At 38.3% G+C, this 26,585-nt stretch overlaps 1 protein-coding gene across 2 annotated transcripts in view; it reads left to right on the forward strand.

Moving 5' to 3' along the window:
• Nucleotides 1-4,935: 4,935 nt before the first annotated feature.
• LOC145986006 (transforming growth factor-beta-induced protein ig-h3-like) overlaps nucleotides 4,936-26,585 on the forward strand; it is a 72,226-nt gene continuing 50,576 nt past the window's right edge. For both annotated transcript variants that reach the window (XM_083120172.1, XM_083120173.1), the window contains exon 1: nucleotides 4,936-5,045. In XM_083120172.1, the coding sequence (XP_082976298.1) occupies nucleotides 4,942-5,045 (104 nt within the window). In that variant the 5' untranslated portion in view covers nucleotides 4,936-4,941. The remainder of the gene's footprint in view (nucleotides 5,046-26,585) is intronic.

Here is a 26,585-nt window from a genome sequence, read left to right on the forward strand (position 1 = left end):
ATGTACTTTTCTGTAACTGACGTGAGGAGAGATTGAAAAATTGAAACACAAATTTCAAGTTTACCTCAGTTTATCCAATTGTTTGGAAGAAAACCATATCAACACCATTAACTCTATAATGTTTGAATATTTGACATTTGAATTTGTACAGAATATATGTAGGATTAGGGTGACCAGACACATACATGTAAAAAGGAGGACAGAGCATGGTGAAAAAGGAGGACAAAGTCAGAAAAGAGAGGACACCGCAAAAATGGCAACTCATTTGCCATTACTCATAATTAGGGCTAGGATTTTGATGACCTAAAAATTCGTAAAAAATGCCCTTAAAAAGATGCATTTATGACCTAAAAATTGCCAAAAAATGACTTTAAAAATGACCTAAAAACCGTTAAAAATTCCAAAGTAAAATTTTATTTGCACTTCAAATTACAGCAACTCTAGTATGCAACTTTTGACAAATTATGAGAGGTTACTGTTCAGTTTTGAGTTGAAGTGTGTAACGAATATTTTCTGTAAATTTTCAAAAAGAAATGAATGACGATTGTCAGCTAGCACACTTTTATACATAGAAAAGCTCCTTTCAACATCAACAGAGGTAATAGGGGCATATTTAAAACATACAATGTCACTTGGTTCTAATTCGGTTTCAGAGTCTGCCAATGAAAACGTTTTCCACACAATACGTCACGAATAGAACATATTATTGTGTATCCTGCATTTTTCCCTAGCACTTTCTGCATCTTTTCTCTCACTTGTATTCCAACAGTACCTGGAACTGCTTCAGAATTATCCTGAACTTTGTTAAGGACATTAACTTGATCAACCAATGTAGCTCCAGATGTCTCGAGTGAAGTTATGGCAGAAGGTAGGAAGCCGAAGTTGGACTTTATATAGCATAATTTTCCCTCCATTTCGGGATCAGCCAAGAGTTCCTGTGCTTGTCTTATACACAATGCTTCACTGCTGTCGAACGAGGTTACAACTTCTTTCACAACTTTATAATTTTCACAATAGTAACCACAAGCCTCTAACCATGTAACCCATCTAGTAAGAATAGGAGCTGGTGGCAAAGGCACATCAGGTGCATGAGACCTAAACGCTAACACACGTGATGGGGACTTGAGGAAAATCTTCTTAATGTTTGCAATCAGTTGGTCTGCATCAGGAAAGTGATTTCGCAGTTCTTCAGCAATACGGTGACACGCATGTGCAAGACATGTTACATGTACCATTTTCGAGTACAGACCTTTCAGAGAATTCCCTGCTTTAACCATGTACGGTGCCGCATCTGTTACGATAAGCAACACCTTGTCATATTGAATGTCGTCGGGCCACAATAACTGCATCGCGTTATTGAAAACTTTGCTGATCGTTGAATAATTCACTTTTTCTACACATTCACAATTTATTAGAAACACTTGAGTAGACTCGGATTCCTGCATCGTAACAATCACTACATTTGCAATGTACCGTCTGAGTGAGTCGGTACTTTCGTCAATTGACACCCATATTTTTTTACCATGAATTTTCTGCCGAATTTGATCCATTGTTTGGTTGTAGCATTTCTTGACATAATTTTTCCTTAGCGTGGAAGAATCTGGTATCGATTTCCCAGTATGTTTTTCCAAAAATGCTCGAAGTTTAGGATTATTTAGTTTACTTAGAGGAATGTCAGCAGAAATAAAAGCGTCGCACAGTTCTTCAGAAATAACAGAGGATTTGGAGGAACACCAAATATCACCCATTAACAATTGCACCGTCCTCTTCTGATCTTGAATTTGCTTCAGAGCTGCCTTGTGTTTCTCGCGGTTGACATGTTGCTCCACCGTGAATTTCTTTTCCGCAGCAACTCTTACACCACAAAGCTGACAGAATAATACTGATCCGTCCGTACTGAACGTATTTTCACCATACTGGGACACAAACTGTTGGTTTTTGGTATCTTGTCCAATGCTTCGAAAACCTGCTCTACTGAACACTGCACCAAAGTAAATTCTCGCAATAAACAGGAACTTCGACAATGGCCAGATCACACGTTCCATCCATTCACTTTCAAGGAACACAACAATTGGTCTGAGCAGATTAGAAGATAAGATTAGGCAGGGCAACGACTTTCTTCTCCTGGGGCAAAATTGCGAGCTGTTTTGAACTTCTAACAATTGAATTTCATTGTAAGGAAATTGTTATATTCGTGTTGTTTATTTTCTTCTGAGACGGATGGAAGGTAGCTGCGGTTTCATATATTTTAAATTGTCTAGGGAAGATATGAAAAAATAGGATATTTATTCATCTTAATCCTTTCACGTTAATGCTGTCCATGCACTCGCAGTGTACAAGTGCTCTGGAAAACTAAGAAAATAAAAAAAAAATGACCAAAAAATGACTTAAAATGCCAAAAAATGACTTATACAACCCATAATGGCAAAAAATGCAAAAAAATGCCCCAACAAATAGTGCTTAAAAGTTTCAGCACGACATGAAACATATAAATATTAAAAGATTTGGGTTTCTTATTCACCAGAAAAAAAGATGCAATTTCATCAAAATCCTAGCCCTACTCATAATTTAATCAATATAGAAGAAAACCGTACCAAGACTTTGCTCACATATAATTCTGATGATTTTTTAAACAATTTCCTCTTACCTTTAAGCAACGAAAGCAATCTCCTAATCTTTTACTTAACACATGACAATAATAACTAAGAATATCTATAGTTTGAAGCACAGAATTTTACTCTTTCTACAATCTTGGATATTGGAATGCAATGTCACCACAAGTGAATGCAAATGTAACAAGTAAACTTCGTTTTAACTTATTTCCAAAAACCGAATTTAAATTTTAGGTAGTTTAGATTGGGTCAAAAAATATGATTTTAATGCCACGGACATTCTAGCACTCTTTCAACAGCAGGGGAAAGTGACAGCCACATTACACTTTACCTCATATTCGTTTCTTCCATCCTTTAAAAGCTGGATATTTTCTTGCAAGATCATTGATGCACATTCGCTTCGTTATTTCATAAAAGTAAATATGACTTAATAATCAAAATTCTCAGTACGCGTTTCTGTATCGCGTATGTATGCCTCGAAAATGAACTGGCCAACCTCTGTGGCGGAGTGGTTAGCACACCGCGCCACAACGCCAGAGGTCTCAGGTTCGAATCCCAGCCTGGCCATGGATGTTCTTTGTGAGTGTCCTTTCATCAAAATCACCCCTCATCCTCATCTTCGCGATTAACCAAAAGTGGCAGAAAATAGAATTAAAATAAACCATATCAGTCAATCAAAAGGAACTGCTCAAATTACATGTGTTTCATAAGTCTCAGATTGCGAAGCAACGAGTTAGAATAATAATACGTACTAATAACTAGGGGTGTGCGGGACAGAACTTTTTTTAGTCGGGACGGGGAAATTTTTTAAGTTCTGACGTTCGGGACGGGTGAAATCCGAAATTTCCCGACCAAGCCGGGAAATTTTCAGTAACGGGAAATGATAAAGAAAATTCCCGACGCTCTGGAAATCGCGAATTTTACGTCATTTCTCTTTTTTTTCTTTTCTGAAATAAAAGCTAACAATTTCCGAGAAGTGTCAACACACTTACAATGCAGAAAACATCAAGAATTAACCACTTTTTAAAACAACCATTTGAAAGTTCCGAACTGCTCGGGATCCCGAAATGTCTGGAAATCATTTCCCGAAGTCAGGATCGGGACGGGGATTTTTTTTGCCTATCCCGGTACCGACTTTTCTGGATCGCTCACGCCCCTACTAATGACTCAGTTGGGAAAGTGATCATGTTCAGCTCCCAGATGCTAGGTGAGCATTGCTCTAATATTTAACGCACCCCAATTGATATGAATATCATTATGTGTGGAAGTATTCTCTATGCAGAACATTTGCTACGGTCGATGCTATACTCTTTCTAAAAAAGGAGGACATTTACCGATTTCTAAAAAATCCACTCGGACGCCGGACAGACACCTAAAAAGGAGGACATGTCCGGATTAAAGAGGACGTCTGGTCACCCTATGTAGGATGTATTTATTGCGGCTTTCCAGGAAGTGAAGAGGAAAGGGGGGGGGAGAATATGCGACTGTCAAATTACCTTCTCGTACTTTGTAGACGATTGGGATGCATACATATTACGAGGAAAATTATTCAGCATTCATTTTCTCTTGCATCCTACATTTTTTAAAATGTAATGGGATTATGGTAATGACGATGTATATGCTGTCAAGTCTGCTGTTCGGTTGGAGTTTTGCTTTTGCGTCAATACTTGAACTTCTCATGGCACACAAAGTGAATGAACAATTTACCTAAACCCGGATTTATATATGTGAAGGCCAACATCATCCATATGTTGGCCTCCTCAATGGCGCAGTGGTAGCGTCGTCGCCTTGTAATGCAGAAGTCCCGGGTTCGGTACCCGGTTCGGATCCCACTTTAAACTGTAGATTCAGTCCCGATTAGCCTTACTGTGCATAAAGTGGACTTAAAACACCAAATGAATCAATCAATCATCCATACGTCACTCACAACTATATTTTCAGTTATAACTTTTAGGTCAAGGTATGTCAGCTGGCTACTTATATTTTTATTTCTGCTACATTTCAAGTATCTATTTCCCCCCGATTTGTGACCCTTTACCAAGTAATTTGCCCCCCTGCGGACACCTCTTTATAGATGAAGTCCACGTCCATCAAACCCAAGTGAATTTGCCTTGTAATATTTATGAAACCCGCTCTTCTAACAATATAGAGCGATTGTTTTTTCTGCATATATTTATCGTACTCAAATCTCTGTGTTATTTTGACAATCAGAATGTTTCTGGGTGGGGAATGATGCCTCGCGTTTTGCGATTGGAATGGCGCTAGTGTCTGTTCTGTTTCGAACTTCCAGCGAAGCGACCCATCTGTCCCGCTCAGAAAGCGATTGGTCATGAAGGCTGCATGGTGCGTGTTTGTGGCCGTCTTGGCGGTTCTGTGCGTTTCAGACGCTAGGAGAATTCCTTGGTGGAATATTAAAATCGCACAGGAGCAAGGGTAAGTATTTTTATTATCTTCCAAATTTCTGTGTCCACTGTGGATTTCTGAATTGCTTGAGGTCAGGCAGCTAAAATAATGAGAATTCTTACAGGAATACATGACTAGCTGGGTTTAATTGAATTGTATGCTTGTCAAGAAATTGCATATTGATTCGAGTTCGTTACAATTTTGTAGGTATAATCAGTGGCGTGCCCAGAATTTTCTACTTTTTCTAGTAGTCGGTCCTCATTTAGCCATATTTCCCTACCTTTGATGGGTTTTTCTTTATGAAATCTGGGCCGAAGGGGGGGGGGTAATAACCATCACCAACCCCCCTTTGGGCACGCCGTTTGGTAGAATCATAATATTATTTTTAGGATTTCAGTAAATTGTTTTACAGTGTTTGTTTATCACTGATTTCAATCACTTATATGCGTTTCTACAGAATGGAAATGTACTCACGATGATACAGTAAGATGTAAGAATATTACTAGGCAAATTAGTCAGAGCTATTTCCATTCACCTTTCTCTTACATCCTACATGTTTTCTATTCTCTGTTTCTATTTTGAACCTCTTCGATTAATTGTGACGATGAAGTGAGTGATGAAATAGATGATGGGAAAATCACCATGATAGATCCCCACATTGCCCAGTATTTGAACCTAGGATCCCTAGCTTCGTAGCGCGTTATGCTAACCACTCCACCATATGGACTAAATATTGTTGGTGCTGGCTCTTGGGTTGTCGACTGCTTCGTTGAAGACCTGTTTCATTTTTTTTAAACCCTCGTATTGTGTAAACAAAATAAATGGGCATGATAATGGACAATTTGGTTCTTACATATCGGTGTACACTCACCTCAATTAGTACTCCGGCAGTTTGTTTCTTTATACAGCGTATTTGCAGAAGATACGATTCAATCTACAGGTGTATCAATATACGTTGTATATAACACACCGTATTATGTACTAACTTCGATGACCCTGTATAGTTTATTTTGCTGTGTTGAAACTTTCGTTAGATTTTTCACTTCATTGCAAATAAGTAAATAAATAAAATATAGATTACTTGTTCTCACTTGTAATTAACTATTGAGACTTGTCTTGTTCGTACTCCTATCCACTCGCAGCTGTACAGTGGCATCCATGAATATTACCGACCGTGCAAATTGTCCATCACCATATTCGTGCACTTTATTTGACGCAATAAGAGCTTCAAGAATTACAAGAAAACTCAAAACAAGCTGTTGGCAGCTTCTGCACCAGCATACATGAAAATTCATCGCTTAAAACACACAGGATGTAAGAGAAAAATTAATCAAAATAGTCATGAACAATTTGCACGGTAATACTCATAGATGCCACTGTACACAAGTTAATTTGCACCAAGTTCTGTCATTTTTTACAGAACAGAATTACTTTTACTTGGCTCGTCCCACCTACTAAACTATCGCACTATACAAACACCCACCCAGGAAGTTAACTCTTATTTCATATTTGTCTCGTACATTCGATATTTGATTTTTATACATGCAGATGGGAAAAACCTGTGAGTTATTGAAGTTTACAAACTGTCCAAACAAGTGAACGTGCTATAGGTTCATCAATACGTATGTCGTTTACTGTACCTGTGCATAAGAAGTATGCCTTACAAAAATGTTAATGCAATGAGAGCTTGTTCCTTTAAGTTAATTTTATGTTCACTACTTGTGCACACAGGTGTTCGTAAGTCAAACTTTTTTAAATTGCACAAACCTACCAATCAAGAATGACTACTGGGCTCCCTTCAAACTTTACTGAACCCTGGATTTCAAATTTTCTGGTATTTGTTTTGAAATTAACGAATCATCCGAATATTCAGCTAACGTGCAGCCTGCAGTCGATTGCGCGATCTCTTCATCTAAGTTATCACATTCGAGTCCTGGCCTCAACTTTCTGGAGGATTCCTTCATCCACTTTTTCCAATCATTCACCCTTATCGTCGCGATTAGGCAATAGGCAAAAGCGACGCTAAATCAGAAAAATGTAAGATAATATAATCTGACTGTTTTATTTATTGTCCTCTGTCCTATGTATCGTTCTTATTTGAACTGAATGTCCTTATGCAACGTTGGTTTTTAACACAGTCGTGTGGGGGAGGGGGGGAGAGATTCCGCGCCTTTCTTCTGGCGTATTCATGTCATTGTCGCCTGTAGTCAAAGGGATACGGGTTCGATACCAAGTGGATGCACGTTGCAGTGGTTCGGATCGCACTTTAATCTGTAGGTCCATTCCCGAGAAGCGTATCTGAGCATACAGTTGACTTGTATGCACACTGTTGTCCTTAGATTTTTGTTTTGATTTCAGTTAACTAACTAACTCCCTAGCCTTCTTAAACCCGAAGGTTCATGGCTGCAGCAACACAGGCATTGATTTCAGTTACTAAAGATATTTTAAATACAGATTAACAGTGTCAGACTGACTAACACCACTGACGATGTCAGAAGAGCCAGTCATCCAGAAAATAACTTGCATTGTGTTGACATTTCGGCATGTTTTTGTTTCTATATACGCATCTCTTGGAAGGTTATTTTACACGTTAATTGTTATTAATATTGTAAGGCAGAACAAATAGATCACGTGAAAAACAGTAAAAAGTAACATATTTTTTTCTGTTTGTGAAAGCTTTAACTTATTTTCGGTCAAATCACTAAATATTTTAGTACACGCTTTATTATTATAATCAAATTAGCATTGTAATTAAGAGTCAAATTACAAAAATACCACAATAAAGTTTTACCCTCAATTTGACGGCTGCCGAACTATGCTATTTTAATTCACGGAACTGGGATAACGTGGTTACGTCACACGGGTGCAAATAATAAAAGTGGTGACGAATCCATTTTAATTTCACCGTAAAAGATCAAATCGAATCATTGGCGAATACTACATGTTCCAGTTCCAGATCATCGTGGAACTAAACTAGTGCGCATTGCGTGGAAGAGAGGTGGCTGGCTAGAGGTTGACAGCTTTCACAACGTTGTCTTGTTGACATCACGTTGCGGAGGGATTGAAGATATAATTTCATTATAATGCCGGTTGCGTGCTTGAGTTCTCTTCACACCTACGAGAATTCCACAGTTCCCACGTTAGCTGCTTTCGAGTTTGTTTACGGTGTTTAGGGCAATCTGGTTCTTACCATATTTGTATATTTTGTGCATATATGTACACGACATATATGAAGAGTCGAGGCAAACTGGATCTTTTGCCATTCGAGCATTCTTCATTCGGTCGTTGACCACATTTTTTCTTCTCTTCCGAAAAACGACTGGTTTCCTTCTTGCCTCTTTCTTTATCTTAATTAACAGTTTTTAAGATTAGCATTTGTTAAGTTCAAGTAAATTAATAGTTTCATTGGCTGAAGCTGTTGTAATTAATGATGGATTCGTTATTCTGGTGATTTGTCGCTAGTGTGTCTGACACGCTGGTCCATTTCCTAGGTGGATGTGTGCGTGTTGGGGGGAGGGGGCTAATCTTAGGTAGAAACTTTTCCGACAGTGTTCCTGTTCTGAGGCTCGCCCAGCCTCTCACCAATGGGTACATGTAATGGGGTGGGGAGGTAATGGTGTCCGAAGTGTGGTGCTGATCAAACCACTTACACTATGGCCTAGTTCGAGAACGTGAACAACCCTACCTCCACCCCCAACCCCCATATGTTTGCATGGCACGGTGCAATTCACAGGGAGCAACTTTACTTTTTATACACATACATATCTAATAACATAAGTACAAAGATAAGACTAAAGCAAGGAGCCACGCTTTAAACAAAGTGTTGATTGAATTAGGATATGTACGTCGTTTTCTGCCACTTTTAGCTAATTGTGACGAGAAAGCGAAGTAGGTTTAGAGTTATTATCCACATCAACGAACACACTTTTTCGCAAATTTTCCTTCGACGTCTCCTAAAATTGTGCACAGGAGCCTAACTTAAGGCCACTGTGGTGTCAAGATTGACATTTACAACCCCGTAAAATGATCTAATACTTTGCCAATTCTGGTAGATCTCTGGATGTGATTACCTATTAAAGAGTGGTATAATTTGTCGTTCCATGAATGAATGTTTCACGGATAGACCAACAGAGGAGCCTCCGTACTTCAAACAGACAAGATAAACACACTAATTTAACGAAACGTTTGTCAAAACATGCATTTTTATATGGATTGTAATGGATATAATAAATTTGACTGCCCCACATAGAACAACCCCCCACCCCCTCTATCTATCTCTCTCTTCCAGTCCGCTCGCTGGAAGTATCGACATCAAGTATCTGAAAGAGATCTCTTCATAAGATCCACCACAGCAATATCTTTTAAAGAGCCAATTCCTGTTTATACTTTCGTGCACAGTAAGCTTAGTACTAAAAAGTGACCGTTAAGATTTCTTTTTGCATTTAAGGACTTAGTGTTGAGACTAGCTCATTGAAATCCACATTGCATGTTTATCGTCATCTGCGAGACCCAAGATGAAGCGAGTGCAACGAAATCTTAAGAGGGTAAAAAGAGACGAGAGTACCAGGCACTCTGTTAGTATGTGGTATGTTTGAAGATCTGTTTTGATAGTTCCTGATCTCCTGATCTGCTGATCTCAATTTTATTCCTGCTAAATAAGAGATAACTGTTTCTCCGAAAGAAGAAAGGTTGCTTGAAATGAATCAGCAAAGAAATCTATAATGATTAATTTCTCAAAAGATGTCGCCACATAGCTATTTAGATTGTGTCCTGTTTAGTTCTTTCCATATCAGTCTTGAACGGCGTGGATCAGCAGATTGATTAGTTCTTTCATGATGATTTCATTAGCAAAAATTTAAGGTGGAGTCATATTTTTTTGCTGATTTCATGTGATATCGCAATTAATTCGTCTTGCATCTACTTTTCTCTCTGTGGCTTTTACTACAAAATCCTTTTGCAGTTAATCCTTATGCGTTGTTCTTTATCTTTTTCTGGCAGTTTGATTCAATACCATAGAGGCAAACCCATAATAGTTTTTTTTTTTTTTTAAATATGCTTTATACTTGTTGCTCTGAGTTTAATGTTTGTCGATAATAATAATTGACGCCAGGCACGGCGTCGAATCCCGGATTGACCAGAAGTGTTTTGTGTGTCAGTTCATCAATTTCATCATATCACTCATCCTCAAAAGTGATAGGAAAGCGACGTAAAATCTAATTCAACCAATCAATCCTAATCCAAGGAACCTGTAGCGGCGTTTAAGGGGACGGGGGGAGTTGGCTCCCCACTTTTTGTCACTTTTGCCCCCGCACTATGCTAAACCGTATCTACCAAGGGAAAGTAAACTGTCCTTCCCCCACCCCACCACCCTGTTTTGGCACCTTGCCAGCCCAGTTTTGGAACCCAATCACCGCTACTGCAAGGAACCTTATCTAAAAACTAGGTTTGTAAATGCCCTTGAAATATTGAAAATGCAAGACTGTGTACTGGATCTACACGGGACAATCATAAACACTTCAAAGTACGAAGCATGTACATGCAGTGCCAAGCACCATTGGAGTATAGGAGGGAATGAACTTCAGCATCCAAATTAAACTCGAGTTTGTCAACTTTCTCTGTTCACAAGAAACTGAGAGCAAGAAAAATCCGTCCACACAAGGGCCGTAAGTCACCAGCGGGCATAAAGAGACTAAGGGCATTGTTCTCTGCTTTATTGTGTTGCCATTGACCTGGTCTTACGTAGGCTTTGTGCACTTCAAAGAGGCGAGATAAGTTCTGGAAAATTCCAGTCCTTTGTAAACCACGTTTTCAGCGCACGTGGCTATTAAATCGATAGCGGCAGGATACGATTCTGCAAAAGTTTACAAACATCGAATATAGTTTTTCTTGTCGTAAAATTGGCAAGTTAACAAGGCCTGGTGTACTCAGGGAGAATAATATGATTGGACAATTGTAGTTATAGAACAGAACACACACAGTTCCGCAAAACTTTGAACAGATCTATAAGAGGTAGGTAGATATTGGAATTAGGGTGGTATAGTGTAATAAATGTAGATATCCTGTAAGTTTTTCTAATACGAACTGACTCCCCTTCCGTCTTTCTCCCATTTCCTCCTTTTCTTTCCTACAATTATGCGTTTCCCCTTTCTTTCTCTCTGTTCTTGATCTTTATCTCTCTCTCTCTCTCTCTCTCTCTGTATTATTATTAGGGAGCGAATTTTAAGGTGCAAAATTATAGTCGGGACAGGGAAAAGGAGGTTCTGAAAATGTTTTCAAAAAGGTGCTGATAAAATGCCTTCATTCAGGTCTAAACCAGTTACTTTAACATTCTTTACTCAACACTGTAGCAAATAATATAATTTATGTTAAACATGGTATAATTTATATTATATCACTTTATAGTTCTCGTTCTGCTCTACAAAATGAGACTATAGGATTTTATGTAGCTGCTCAAGAAGAGTGAAAATCGTTCATTTTTCTGTTCAATTTTTTAACAAAACATGAAAGAAAAGAATGGATAAAGGTGCTGAAGCATCGAATAGCGGGTTGAAACAGGATAAATGTGCTCATCTCAGGAAAGGATGCAACAAAGTGTGTTCATTTTATTTTATTTCATATCCTAAAATACATATCTCAAACGATTAGTATAAAAGCAGCCATATTTTTGGAAGGTGCTGCACCTTAAAATCCGTTTCCTAATTATTATTTCTATCTTTCTACCATTTTTTTGGGGCTGATAAAATATAACCTGGATTGCAGAGTGAATCTGACTGAAGATGTAGAAAATTATAACTGACAGTGATCCACATACCCCAACCACCCTTCTAATATACTAAATGCATCTAAAAACGCACTTACCCCTAATTGAGAATTCTGGATAAAACGGAGATTGTATTTTGACAGTTATGTAACTGATTTGAACAACCGTGCGATGATAATCGTAAACACACGGTAATTTCTTGTCCCATAGGTCCCTAATGCATCAATTGATCAGATCAAACACGTTCATTTCAAAGAAACCAAAATTATACACATTTAACTGTGCCAACGCATTTCGAGTTCTGAGTTCAAATAGACATCTTATGATGCACAGAACATGCAGATAGCTTTGTCACGAAACTGAAAGAAAAGCAGTCTCCCAATGGAACAATAATAATAAAGAGTGTACGAACTTGTTCTCGGACAAGCACCAGTGAAATACGAAATAGCACGTGGGTGAAAGTACAGTGACCGGCAAGAAAAAAATGGGACACCTAGATCCTTAAATAACCCCTTCCCTGCAAGGTGTTATGTGTGTTGCCTAACATTTACTCTACGTCGATGAGTGAATTTTAATTGCAAATTTTCAATGACAAGTTCTGCCACCCCCGTAAAATTAGGCAACACACATAACGCCTTACATGAAAGTGAGTATTTCAGGATCTAGGCGTCCCACTTTTATTGCCGGTGACTATACATATAATGTTCAGTGGGGGGGGGGGGACACGAATGATGATCATGTATCAAGTATTCACATGACTACATATCGATGATATGCTCCGAAATTTCGAAGAGATAATTTAAGACTAATCGTTCTATATTTAGCTGCCAGTCCAATATTTTATAATCTTCGAGTAGTCGATTTTTTAAAAGGATAAATTAGACCAAAGTTGTGTTATGGGCCCTATTCCTGATCCACTGAACACGCCACTGCTACTATTGACAGAAACGTCTGGCAAAAATACATATGACGAGAAGCTTCAAGGATATAATTAGTTAGCTGCGCACTTAACTCGCGCAGAAAAGCTTTCTTTAGGCAAAGGAAGGACATTTGCGTTGAGACATTAGCCAAGGGGCATTTTTTTCATTTTTTTCACGAAATTACAGGCTTGGCTCTTAACGTTAAGATGATGATCGAGAAAGGCGAAAGAAGAGGTAACTCTTCGACGATAATAATGTGTTGTATGTAGAGTAATGCAGGAGGAACCAAAATAAACCCATGTGGTGAAAGCATTCTCTGCATGTCGTACCATTATATTTTGGCATTAATGTGCGTCCGGAGGAGGGAAGGGGGCCGTTGCTTCCCGTGGAAAATGAATGTCAGCCTACAATTAAACCTTCCACACATGTAATCTCATGCCAATCAGCTATTTGCGTTAATTATTATGAACGAGTTCTAATTACGAGTAGGGCTACTAGAGGTCGCTCAGGAACACGATAAATTCAAATTGGCACAGCTTTTTGGAATAGAAAATATCTTGCGATAGCCGTTGACTATTTTCCGTCACTTTTCTACCATTCTTGGTTAATCGCGACAATGAGAATGAATGATAAATTGATTGATTGATTTGTTGTTTTAAGTCCACTTTATGCACAGTAAGGCTAATCGGGACTGGACCTACAGTTTAAAGTGGGATCCAAACCACTATGTGCCTCCACCGGGAATCGAACCCGGGACCCCTTGATTACAAGGCGACGACGCTACCACTGCGCCATCGAGGAGGCATAATGAATGATAAAGTACAGGTAATTATCATAAAGTTATTTCTGGAAAACCTGGTGACTTTCTCAAGACTCACAAATATACCGAAATGTCAGCCTCACTTCCACGTAGTACACCCTGGACTGCAGACTAACGAGACTCTGGACTCATGGCCAGTATAGTAATCCGTGGGACTTGTGTTTTGTGCTGTATATTTGTTTGCCCCTTCATCTATTTCATCCTATCGCCATTCATCCGTATCTTCGCAATTAGCCAAAAGTGGAAGAAACGTGAAGTAAAATAAAGCAAATCAATCAATCAATCTTAAAAACCTATTGCCTTGCAAAAAAGATTATATTCTGTGCAATAATTTACAATACATGCAATGTGTGTGTGTGACATGCTAGAGACCCAGAGCTAGATTTCCAGGGTGTATGATCACAGGCTGCAATTTGTCTGCATAAGAAACTCCGAGGATCACCCAGCCCCTCATCAGTGGCTATCAGAAGGAGCGTGGTGCTGGTCACACACATTATCTCAGCTATATCGATAATGTATAAAACCCAACTTTTACACCCCAGTAAGTGACCTAATCGTGAATTAATTGTGCTTCGATTTTTACTAGTACCTGGTTTATTTGCCAAAGACGAATATAAATTATAGAAATTGTTTTAATCATTCCATAACGCCATCATGACTCTAACGAATAGAGAAATACTTTGCCTTACGCCAGTGGTTCCCAAAGTGTGCGCCACGGTCCCCTGGGCCGCAGTGGATGGCATGCAGGGACGCGGCGAGATGTTCTAATATTTTCACTGAAATTACACTAATTCCAATGTATGTGCTTATTTTGTACTTTTTATGTGTAAAATATTTCTGAATTTGAAATATGTGTTTATTTTTTAACTTAAGGCAAACAACCTAACCACTCTAACTGAGCGGTGCAAGTGTTAGATAGGCCTACATTCTGACTTGGGCGACGCGGAAAAATCTTGAAACACTAAAAGGGCGCCGTGAAACGAAAAGGTTTGGAACCCCTGCCTTACGCTATTCATACAACGATGTTTCACCGTACGCTACGATTCCGTATCTTTGAATACTGCTCTATGGTATACCTACATTGCGAAGCCTAAAAGTTTACCTTAGATTTAAATTGTATTGGTACGAATGTAAAAAGAACAATAAACTGTTTCCAATCTTTTTTTTTCTATTTAACATCAATTATCCAACTTCGTACCATGAACGTATTTAAATTCACTGGATTCGATCAACGCGACTCTTACTTATCTTAAACTTGGGTCTCATGAAGGATGGGAATTAGCTTAGTCTTCTGCTGAAATTGATGTGCGCTTGTCTTAATCCTTGCTAACCTTGAATACAAAATGTGGCCATTCTTAAACTAATTGGACGGCTGATCGAGCAAATAAGGAAGTCGACTATGCAGACATCAAGCTTCAATTATTTTGTTTACTTGAAGTCTAGTCGGTTTTGAGCTCTTAATAAGCATCCGGATTGTAACTTTAACTGTTCTTTCGTTCACAGATGAAACTAACAAAGCTATATATTGGACACTTTTGCGTTGCACTTCCAATGTCTGCCGACTTCCGTAGGTTAGCATTGCGCGCTACCACGCCAGGGCTTCCGGGTTCGAATCTCGGCCTGGTACGGGTGTTCTTTGTGAGTATTCATTCATCAATTTCATATATCATCACTCATCCCCATAGCCGAACGTGGAGAAACGCGACGCTAACTAACAAAAAATAATCAATCACTTCCAATGTATGTTTCTTGGCCGAGTCTGCTGCCACGCACGTGTCAGCAGTAGCTAAGAATGAGCGTCAAATTTGCTCCTGCCACGTAATTCGTCTGCTAAAAGGATGTTACAAATCTTAAGAACAGATGAAGACGAGAAAAATGCAAGTTTATGATTAGTGGGAATGAATGTACAGGTAATTTAGAACCTTTTTCTTTAGAAATCATTTAGCGATATTATTTTAATACTAACGGAACCTAACCTAAGAACGAGAGCATTTAGGTTTACTATTAGAAGAATGCTAAGGGAACTAATCTTAAAACATTTATGTGAAAGTAATCGCTACAACTTCACAGTATGTGTTACAGAGGTAATTGCATACAGAGCATGATGAAATCACGATAAAACAAATACCGAGTTTGCTGCCACGCGCATCTCTTTTGAGGTTTCAGCAGAAAAAGAACGTGGCAGCAGACACTACCATGTTTCTTTGGAACCTCAATTTTAACATAGGGATGGATAATGCATTTCTTGTTCTTTTACGTTTGTATTTGCATTATATTTTCTACTTTCTTAAGGTTAGTCAATATAGGGTATCTCGTCTCGAGTTGTAAATACCAGTCTCGTTCTCCGTCCCTTCTCACTTTATAAATATCCAGTAGTGGTATTGATGCTATAACCAGGACCACTTACAAGTGTAGAAAGGAAGAGCCTCTCTCATGCAGATTTGCTACACTTAAAACTTGCTCAACATGCCTATATGAGTTTTTTGCTCTAGTGTGGCACCCCGTCTAATCCAAGATTTTTGTAAAAATGCTCTTCAGAAAGGAAGAGCTTTTTCAGAAAGGAAGAGCTCTCTTAGATTGATTTGTCTATACTTGCAAAAGGCACTTCTGTGAGATTGTTGTCCATAAATTTGTTAAAAATATGCCCCTCTTGTGGCCACACTTAAAACTAGGCCACCCACACCCATACACACCTACACCCACCCACACCCACCCACACATATTTACTTCCGGTCCACTTCCGGTCCACTTCCGGTCCACTTCCGGTCCACTTCCGGTCTACTTCCGGTTTACTTCCGGTCCACTTCCGGTCCACTTCCGGTCCACTTCCGGTTTGAGTTCAATTGGACACCAGGCCCATCTTGCATATCTAGTACTAAGACAATGCAATATGCAGAGACCCTCTAGAATTGCTCTGTGACCCGCTCATTTCTTACGTCATAAACATATGATTTTTCACCTATGAGAATGACACTACAAATGGTGTCTTCAGGTAAAGCCTCGTGGAATTCACAGATAATTTTAATGTTTGTCCTGTCATTAACCACAACTTGTTTCCTTTTTGAAGTGTTGATTACAAACATGGGTCTCCGTGTCTTGAATTCATCTGGTGTGTAATACATGTCAGTACTGCCAGTAGTGACACGCTTGAAAGCCGAAAAAGCTTCATATAATTTGAGAAAATCATCCTTGGAAATGTCTAAATTATAATTTTCTCTAGGGAATACCTCATTTCTGCCATTTTTAAGATATATATTTTTGATGTTGCAGTTATCAAATCTACTTGAATTTTTTTCCTGATTATTGTGTCTCCCAGTCTGAAACAGTACCACCACAAAATCAGGCATGTCGTATTGTATGCTGGAGAATGAATTTGTAGCATCAAATTCATAATATGTGCCAGAGGCAGGCTTCTGTACAGATTGATATGTGTAAAATTGCAGAGGAACCTGTGGATTTTTTAGGATATCAGCTTTGTATTTAAGAGCGTAACTGGCCTCATATTCAACAACCGGGATTCTTAGCTCCATAGTCTGAATAATGCATTTGCCTTCATCAGGTAGGGTATTGGGCAGAGCTTCTCCTGTAGGGTTTAATGTGCTGTACCTCATCAAAGCATTGTTATCATTTGCAGCTCTTCTAAATGTGATTCTTAAACCACCCTTCCACATAATATCTTTGTAATCCGAGAAGAATCCTGGCAACAGGCGCATAGGGAACAGCACTGTGTGGTTCTTAGATAATATTTTATCACCAGCCTCAAATCCACCTATTTTGTAGTAAGAAGCTTCGGTTTTGGATAATTTTAGAGTGGCCAAAGCTGTGGAGGTAATGCCGGGATAATCCACTCTGTTTATAACAACACCATGCTTTCTGATCTCAATTTCAGAGAACAGATGCGGCACAAAATTGTCCACCAATCTTATGTTTGAATTTGCCGGATAATCTGTTCCATCGAGCTTTACAACATCAAATTTGATGTATAGATCTGCTCTGTGGGGGTGTATAAATCCATCCCCTACATCAAGATCAACCTCGATTTCTGTGTTGGGTTGATTTAAATTTGCAAATGTCCTCCTGTTTGGGGGGAATGATTGTAGCTCATAACTCTCAATATTTTCCATTGTATGTATTTTTATTTAAATGTTAATCTCTATGATTGCAGTTGTTGTGGCTCCAGCAAAATCAACTAATTCTTCTTTTTCATTAGTGACCATCAATTCAATGTAATCTATTCTGTTATGGCACACAGGAAAATACAATGTTGGGGATGGATTGTAGATGATGGGCTCCATGAATTCAGAATTAGGTTTGAATGTTGCAATGATGCCGGTTTGTTTGTGAGTGCCTATGCCATTTGATTTGGTGATCATACCCTCGGCCACATTACAGTGAATATTCAGAGTCTCTATGGCTAAGAATTTAGGTATATTCATAGCAGTGTGTTTGATGGCTGCTTCAAGTTTTGTGTTGTTCTCAAATCCTAGCAGTTCTCCTATAGTACCCAGATGCACTGTTTCTGTAGCAGATACAATCTCTACTCTGTGAGTGACAGAATTTTGACTTAACACTATACCTCTGGGTAATTGAGCATTTAGAGTGGACAGATTATATTGCCCTGGAGTGATGACAATTTTTTGATCCCCTACTGCAATTTTGTTGTTGTGGTGTGTAATATTAGGTATCAAGTACATGCCGTAAAATGCTCTGAGAGCTATTGTTTTGGGATACACTATGTCATCATGCAATTTGAGTTTCAATATTGAATTTTGGCTGGTGAGATGGAATACCCCCATGATGTTTCAGATACCACAAGGCTTTTTGAAAATTTTCAATTGATGGTTTATTTATTTGAGACATATATCTGAGAACAGATAAACACAAATGTCCGCAATTAACATCTTTGAAGTTTTGAACACGGGCATTATTGTAATAAAGATTAGCTGATTTTAGATATTTTACTAAATTTTCAGGTGGAACACCTCCAAATGAATCAAACACAAATGCCTCATTGTTTAAATATTTAAGATAACAGATCCAGTGAGTGCCCTGATTTTTGTACTCATCCAAATTAACAATGCCACACTCTTTGTTGAGTGGTTGCTCTGGCAAAGAATCAGACATGTACACACCCCTAAAATTTTTGATGCCCAGTGGCTTGATTAAAGCTTCAATATCTTGGTTTGTAAGCGGCTCTTGTTTTTTTTAAACTTATTCATGGCTCTCTTAACACCTTTGCCTTTTTTCTCCATGGCCAGGTTATGGCGCTTCTGCTCATCTAATTCTGCCCTATTTTTCTTGGCATCTATTACTGTTTTTGCTATGGCAGCTGATCCCCCAGCCAAGCTCCCAACAGCCCCGAGTGCTGCTAAGATGGCAGGGATAGTAAATATGAACCCCCCCACATGTGATTTTTTCCTGGATTGCTGTAATTTTTTTAATTGGGGGGTACTAAGCAACAATTTCATACCATGGCCCTTTGCAAGACAAGAGCTTTTTTTCTTGCGCTGCTTTTTGGTTAAAAGACTATCAATAGTTTTAAGAGATTTGAGACCTGCATAAGGTATTTGATACATAACACCCTTGGCCTTCATTGTAGGTTTATTATATACATGTTCACAACCCCCACCCCAGTTTTTGTTTGGTGCTCATAGCTATGGTGGTTCCCAATGCTGCTATTCTCTCACTCAAAGATGCATCTTTGCTTACAAATCTACCAAATGCAGCCTCTTCTAATTTCTTGTCTGCAACATGTCTCTTGTCAAGATCAGAATGTGTGTTGTATGCTATGTCATGGTCTCTACAAGCAGCATCTAGGGGATTTACACCAGGATCCCCTCTGTTTAATCTATGGTCCAATTTTGTACCGGGACCACAATACTGATAGCCTGGAATGTGTACCTCAAATGGCAGCTTGTTTATGATGTCATTAACCAGGCCCCGACCCTCAGAGATATTCCAAAATTTAGGTGGTAGAGTATTAATAATTTTTATGAGATATCCAATCCCCTTAGTGTCATTCACTATAAAATTAGACAATTTGGTGCTTATCATGTCCATAATTCCAACCTTTTCATTGTAAAAATTGTGGTTCCCAGCATTTTCCTCCCCAGCTATCACCAATAACCTATCTACAAGTTTCCTGACATCATCAACCCAGACAAACTCTTTAGGCAGGGTGTTGTATTGTTTGATTCCACTGCCAGTCTTGATCTGTGACCATATGGGCTTGATTAAATTATTGTATTTTGCCCCACTGCTAGACTTGACTCTTTTTTGTGTGGGATCATTGTTCTGGTATAGAGCATCTGATTTTATTAATATTTCTTTGTAATGTTCATAATCTTGATCTGTATAGCTGCCAGGCCTTTTCCTAGTCATCAGTTCCCACAACCCAGGTGTGCCGGTGTACTTAACAAAAGCACCTTTTTCTCCGAGACGAGATTCTGAATAAACAAGTATATCATCTCCCATAAATGTTACTCTGAAATTGCCAATTCTATGTATGATACTGCCATCAAGCTCTGTGTCAGCATATAAGCCAAACACCTCATCTTTATTGTCTTTAGGTGTGGTTAAATATTTTTGTGCAAGAAGACCCAATTCAATAGGATCCTGAGTAGCTTCAATTCTTCTAGGAGCAATAGGACTAGGTGTATGAATACTGGAAAGTGGGGTGAATGGATAATCTAATATGTTCCTTGCAGCTACAGGTACAAGCTCTGTGATCAAATTTTGATTCTGCTCTGTAACAGTTCTGATATTCTTACCTAAATTATTAATAGCATCAATTACAGGCTGTTCTGTTTGTTTGTGTTTTTCATAAATTCCTCGGTTCTCTGATTTCCATCCCTTAAATCTTTTTACAAGATAATCTCTTAACTTAAGATCATCAATGATTGGTCGTTTCATGGTTGTTTATATACGTCTCTACGTCTAGAAAATCGTTGATTTTATTTCTGTATTTGCCACTATTGGGTGTTCTTGTCATATCAATTGTGACAAACCCATAACTGTCCTGGTTCCAGCACTTGCTGCAAAACTTGGAAAAATCATTGTAGCTCAAGTCCCCACCTACATATTCATCATGTATGTGTTTGAGGTTGGTATGATCTTGATGAAACACACATATAAAATTGCTGTTGTCTCGGATCAGCTGCTTCGGTATTTTAGAAAAAGTCTGTGCCAGGTAGAAGCAATCAATGTTTTTGTGTCGGCCCTGTGTAAAGAAATTTCTAACCTTGTTTTGATTATCCAGTATAATGTCATCAAACACAACAACAGAATTATCGAGACATTCATGAAGTGGCTTAACATCTGGTTCAAAAGTGGCTATATCCAGTCCATCATATAGCTTCACCAGCTGCTGATATTTTAATTGTTCCAAGCTCTTAGAGAAGATATACAAGTGCCTGTTTTTCCAGTCTAACCAGTTGGGTGCCAATAAAAAATTATCAACCATTAGTGTAGTTTTACCACAAGCAGATGGCCCAACAATAAGACACCTAATATTATCAGGCAGCAAGTTGCCATTTCTCTTATTCTGTTGTTCAGGTTCTGGCAGCCTCTTTATAACATCCCAGGTGCTCATATTATTATTTTGTCTGCATCGATCCAGCTGTTTTCCGGATGACCCAGCCATTTGACAAATAACTTGTTGCCTTTTCTGCGGATTATTTTTTCTATGAGATATGTGTCAGGCTGTTTAGTTTTGCTGAGCTCTTGTTCATAGAACCTGCCTTTGAGAATTTCTCCTCGGTGATCTTTTATTATATATGTGTTAAGGGTCCCGGGTTTAACTTGAACCACTGTAAATAATTCGGTGCTCCAGTTTCTTGTAAAGCCTCTTTTGAATAAGTGCTTATATTTGCTGATTCTTACTTGATCGCCCACCCTGTATTTGGCCCTTCTTGTTGTTGGCTGGTATCTAGGATAATAAACAGTGCTGATCAATTTTTGCTCATCAGATGAAGTTACTTCAGAGGGTTTCATGTTGATTGTGGAATGAACAGAGTTGTTATATTTATGTAGAAGTTCTGGAAGAATATTAATCCATTTATAATTACCTTGAAGTGTAAATTGTTTATACATAAGATTTTTTAGGGTTTTGTTGAATCTCTCTACAATTGAGGCTTTGAGATCACTGTAACTCGAGTAATGTTTTATTGCCTGACTTTTAATAAATTGTTGAAACACTGAATTATAAAATTCTTTGCCATTATCTGTTTGCAAATAGCGCGGTGATCTTCCTGAATGATTGATGATTGTCCTGAAGGCTTCTGTAACACATGCCCCAGTCTTGGATTTGAGTGGCACAGCCCAGGCAAATTTTGAAAATGTATCTATTACAGTGAGTAGATACTTGTAGCCCTTGTTGATTTTGTCTAAGTTTTTCAACTGCCCACTTGCCATTTCAATCAAGTCGCTCTGCCATAAATCATCTATGCCTTTTGTAACTACTGGCAGTCTCTTATAATTATGCCTGGCTTGTCTGTGTAATTCATCAACAATAATTTGTCTAGACATAATATGAAAACAAGAATATTGCAACTATAGGGTGTTCAGCAGCTGATACTACAGGATTTTCTAAATATAATTTGTCCCCTATTTGTATTTTAAATTCCAGAGAGCCATCATCTTCAACATAGGCTGTTTCTAATGTATTGGGATCTGTAAAATCCTCTAACTCTACACTGGTGATTTTCACTTTGTTGTCAGCATTTGTTATTGATAAGGTGGGGTAGTGGTGTGACTGTGGCTGATGCCAATATTTGATCTTGATTGGTCTCAATGTGCCCCCGACAAAAAACTGGTAATAAAATTGTGCAGGGGACAGCATATATATTTTGCCTCCTGGTGTAAATGGTGAATCATATTCTTTGTTGGGGATACTGTACAATTCAAGAATTACTGTATGTTTTGGATTCTCGATTATGCCTGTTATTTCTTTTTCTGCTGTAAGCAATCTGCTTGTTACAGATTCAAGGTGCTCATTGATAGTCCTAACAACATCATCATGGCCTGGCTTGATTTTTATGTCCACAGCAAGTCTCTTGTATTGTTGAACAATTTCTTGAAGCTGGGTGGCAAAAACAGACAGGGCATTTGCTTGATTGGATTCCATGGTCCCTAGCTGTTGCTTGATATTAGCTACAATTTGTTGCAAATTTTCAACAACTGCCAATTTTGAATTTTGAGCAGTAAGATCATGGACCTGTCTTCTGATATCCTCAAACAGGGCATGCAGTTCATTAATATGTTGATTTGTTGGTAGAGTGGCCACTGTCTGAGTGAGTTGTTTGATCTCTGTCTGGATATTCTTGATATCTTCTGATTTCAATATCCTATTCACTGCCCTCTTAATATTTTTAAGTTCCTGTGATGTGGGAAGATTTGATACTGTATTTTGCAAAGATTCAAGTGCCAATTTTACATTGTTTAATTCAGAAGCATCAGCCACATTTTGCATAGCATTTTGGAGCAGGGCTATATCTGCCTGAGTGGGTGTTGATTGTTGTAAAATTTCAAGCTTTGTTTGGATATCATCGATCAAGTGATGAAAATGAGATAGTTCAGATTCGGTGTTGAGGTTTTCAAGCTTTGTGATTTGTTGCTGGACACTGACAAGTGTGTCTACAATACCAGGCAGGCGGGATTCTAGTACATTTGCCAAATCACTTTGCACTGCTGCTATTGTACCTTCAAGATGGGTTATGGAACTTTGAATTTTTCCAAAATCTTCATATGTTTCAAGTTGCAGCTTAATATTTGCTACACTCCGAGTTATTGCACTCAAAGCATCAGAAGATGGTAAGTTGTTCATAAAATTTTCAAGTGTCTCAATTTTTTCTTTAACCTCGGCTATGGCATTGTTCAGAGGATCCAGATTAGGTATCTGGAGTGACTGAATCTGTTCTTTTAGAGTGGAAATCACTAGATCAAAATCTTCTTGTGATTTTATGCTTTTGACAATTGTTTGGAGCTGTGTCTGGACACTATTTATCTGCTCTTCCAATTGCTGTTTCAATTGCTCAGAGTTGGTGGCCTGGGTCTTAAATTTGGCTTGAAGGGCTGCTACAGCCTCTTCTAAACTTTGAAAATTATCCAATGTGGCCAAATCAGTATATTTCTGAAGCAGCACTTTGAGTTCTGAGTCAATTTTAAGAAGAGGGTCCATGCATTGTGATTGTAAATTTGTAATTTCTAATTGAAGACTGGCATTGAGTGTGGTTTGTAAAGCTTGTAAATCACTTCTTAATTTCTTGACTCTGACATCAAGCATCAGAATCTCATCACTGTGATCTTCATGCCTTGTATGGCCAAATATATCATTAGGCATTTTTGTTTTAATGGTTATTTATTATAGAGTATCTGATTCTTAATTCTATAAAAAAGGGTATAAGCTTGTCATAGGATCCAGGGACCTCAATATATAAGCAGTCACCAGCAGAAACAGTATATACAGTGCCAGAAACCATGTTTGAGTGCTTAATTCTATAAATATTTCTCCCTACTGAAATTTTAACATCACCCTCAGGGGTTGTAATAAATTGCAATTGACCACCTACAGGTAATTGGTAATGATTTAAATTATTGTTAAATATGTACAATATTTTGCCCGTTTCATCATCAACATCTGTAAGTATGCTGTTCAGATGAATAATTAACAAGCCACTCAGTTTAGACAGCATATCAGGAGAGGCTTGTGGTGTTGGCAGGTCCATAATAGCCTGTTTTTTGAACCCAAATAAGTTCATAGGCATGTTTATTTATTTCAAATCATGCTCTGTAATTGGGCATTGTTTCCCATTTTTCAAATCACAATGCCCCCAAGGTAGAGTATGTATGCCACATGATAAAATGTATCTCTTATCATCATGTGGGTCCAGGGCCACTTTTCTTACAATATTTGAAGTCAGCAAGTGATCCACACTCTGGATTCTATTTTCTGATGTTTTGATTAAACTCTGGGATTTGATGCAATTTTTATAATCTTCAAATACAAGCTCTTTTTCCACAGCTACTTTGCCAATGCCCTTGGCCTTTTTGACAACAGCACTACATGTTTTAAAACTATACACCTTGGCACTTAACCCAGCAAATTCTACAATAGCATCACCACATGTCTCATCTTTTAACTTGCCAGGCACCTTTTTGTTGTGGGGTTGAATTATTGTATGTTCACTGGTATCAAAGTATTGAAACAATTCAGGCTGTAACATATCTTGATAAACATCTTCTGTTTTGATATCAAGAACAAAACTATCCGTATCCATGTACATCAATTTTACACGATCACCATAAAAAGGTTTCAACACATCATAATACAATGTTAACATATGTAATTTGGACGATTCCAATATTGCAGCCCCTACATAAATAGGTTTATCAAATTTGATCTTTGTTTTTTTCATGTTGAAAAGTGCCATGTGCTCATCATAAATTCTTCTATAATTGAAGTTGGGCTTTGCAACCAATTTTTTGCTCAGGCTGGGGTCAGTAATTATTTTAACATCGGTATGTTTTCTGACATTTTCAATGGTTTTGCCATATACAGAATTAACCATCAATTTAAACAAGCCCTTATCAAATTGGCTCTTTGCAGATGTTCGAAGCTCCGTATTTGTATCAATGTATGGTTTCAACCATTCTGAGTGCCTGAACCTCAAAACTTTTCCAACTTTGGTCACTTGAACACCATGTTTCATCAGGAACTGGAGGTTTTTGTAATATATGACATAACCTTGTTTCGGCTCCAGAGTCATCATGAGCTTCTTCTGTTTAGAGCCAGGTGAGCACTGAACCTCGGGAATTGGGGGCAGATCAGAAAATTTATTGTGCAAATCATCAGGAATTATCAGATCAACCTCTAAGAAGAGGCCATAGTCACTGTCATCAAAGTCCTGAAGATCTTCAATATTGAAATCTTCAACCCACTCAAGCCCTGCATATGGCAGTTTTTGCATCATGGCATGACCATAGAGGCTGTTGGCATCTACATACAGTATATAATTTGATGGCCGTGCTGGATCATAATCAGGCAGCATAATATGCTTGTTATTTGCTCTGGCATATCTCTGAGAACATTGCACCATCCCCCCTCTTATACATTTCTCCATAAACAGATACTTATCTTGATCGTGGATCAGATCCAATTGCATTTTGGTGTTGAAAAACATTGCTGACCATGCTAGGCCCGGGGCACTGTAAAAATACATTGGGTCCAGTCCATAATTTTGCATAGAAGATTTTCTGAATGCCTGCAGTATATCAGCTAAGAGGGTGACATCAAGTTTCAAATATGCCATGTGATAATCACCAAATGTCTTGCATTTTAAATTGTTCCACATCAACTGAGCATGGTGATAATCATCATCAGTGATTCCAGATCCTCTGATTTTGCTGTAAAACTCTTGTTGTGGTGGCAGGGAACACTCATCAAATTTAGAAAAATCTGTAACATAGTCGTATGGATATACACCCTTCCGCCTAATTAATTTCAGGTCCTGATTTGGAAACAATGCACGTGTGATTTTGAATTGATCATCAGATAATTGAGTGGCCAGTGTAGGCAGGCTAGCAGATAAAAATCTGTAAGAATCAAGAAATCTTATGTGAATAGGAACACCATCAACTTTAATTATCTTGCTAATAGATATATATTTCTCATCATTTTCAGCTAAAATGTTTAAATTCTGCTTGTCAAACCCCTCGTATCTGATCAGATGATGAAAATCATAATTGGATGCTCCATGGCAAAATATGGGGACAAATCTTGGTCTCTTGATCTGAATATTGCAGCTATTACACAGGGCCTGTTTATATCGACCATCTGTATGAGAATGGTGTTTCACCTTGATATTTGTATCTGAAAATTCACAATCACATACCGGGCATTTTTCTGCTTTGTTGAAATCTTCAATCTGATCCTCTGTTAAAGGCAACATGGGCTTTGATTTTAATAAGATGTTATATGCTATGTCACGGCACACATTTTCTATTATATATGCAAATATTTTGATGGCATTTGGTCCCTTGTATGAATATTCTTTAATAACAACACCATCCCG

This window comes from Lepisma saccharinum, chromosome 3 (genome assembly GCF_977018435.1).
Source record: "Lepisma saccharinum chromosome 3, izLepSacc3.1, whole genome shotgun sequence".
NCBI classification, from domain to species: Eukaryota; Metazoa; Arthropoda; class Insecta; order Zygentoma; family Lepismatidae; genus Lepisma; species Lepisma saccharinum.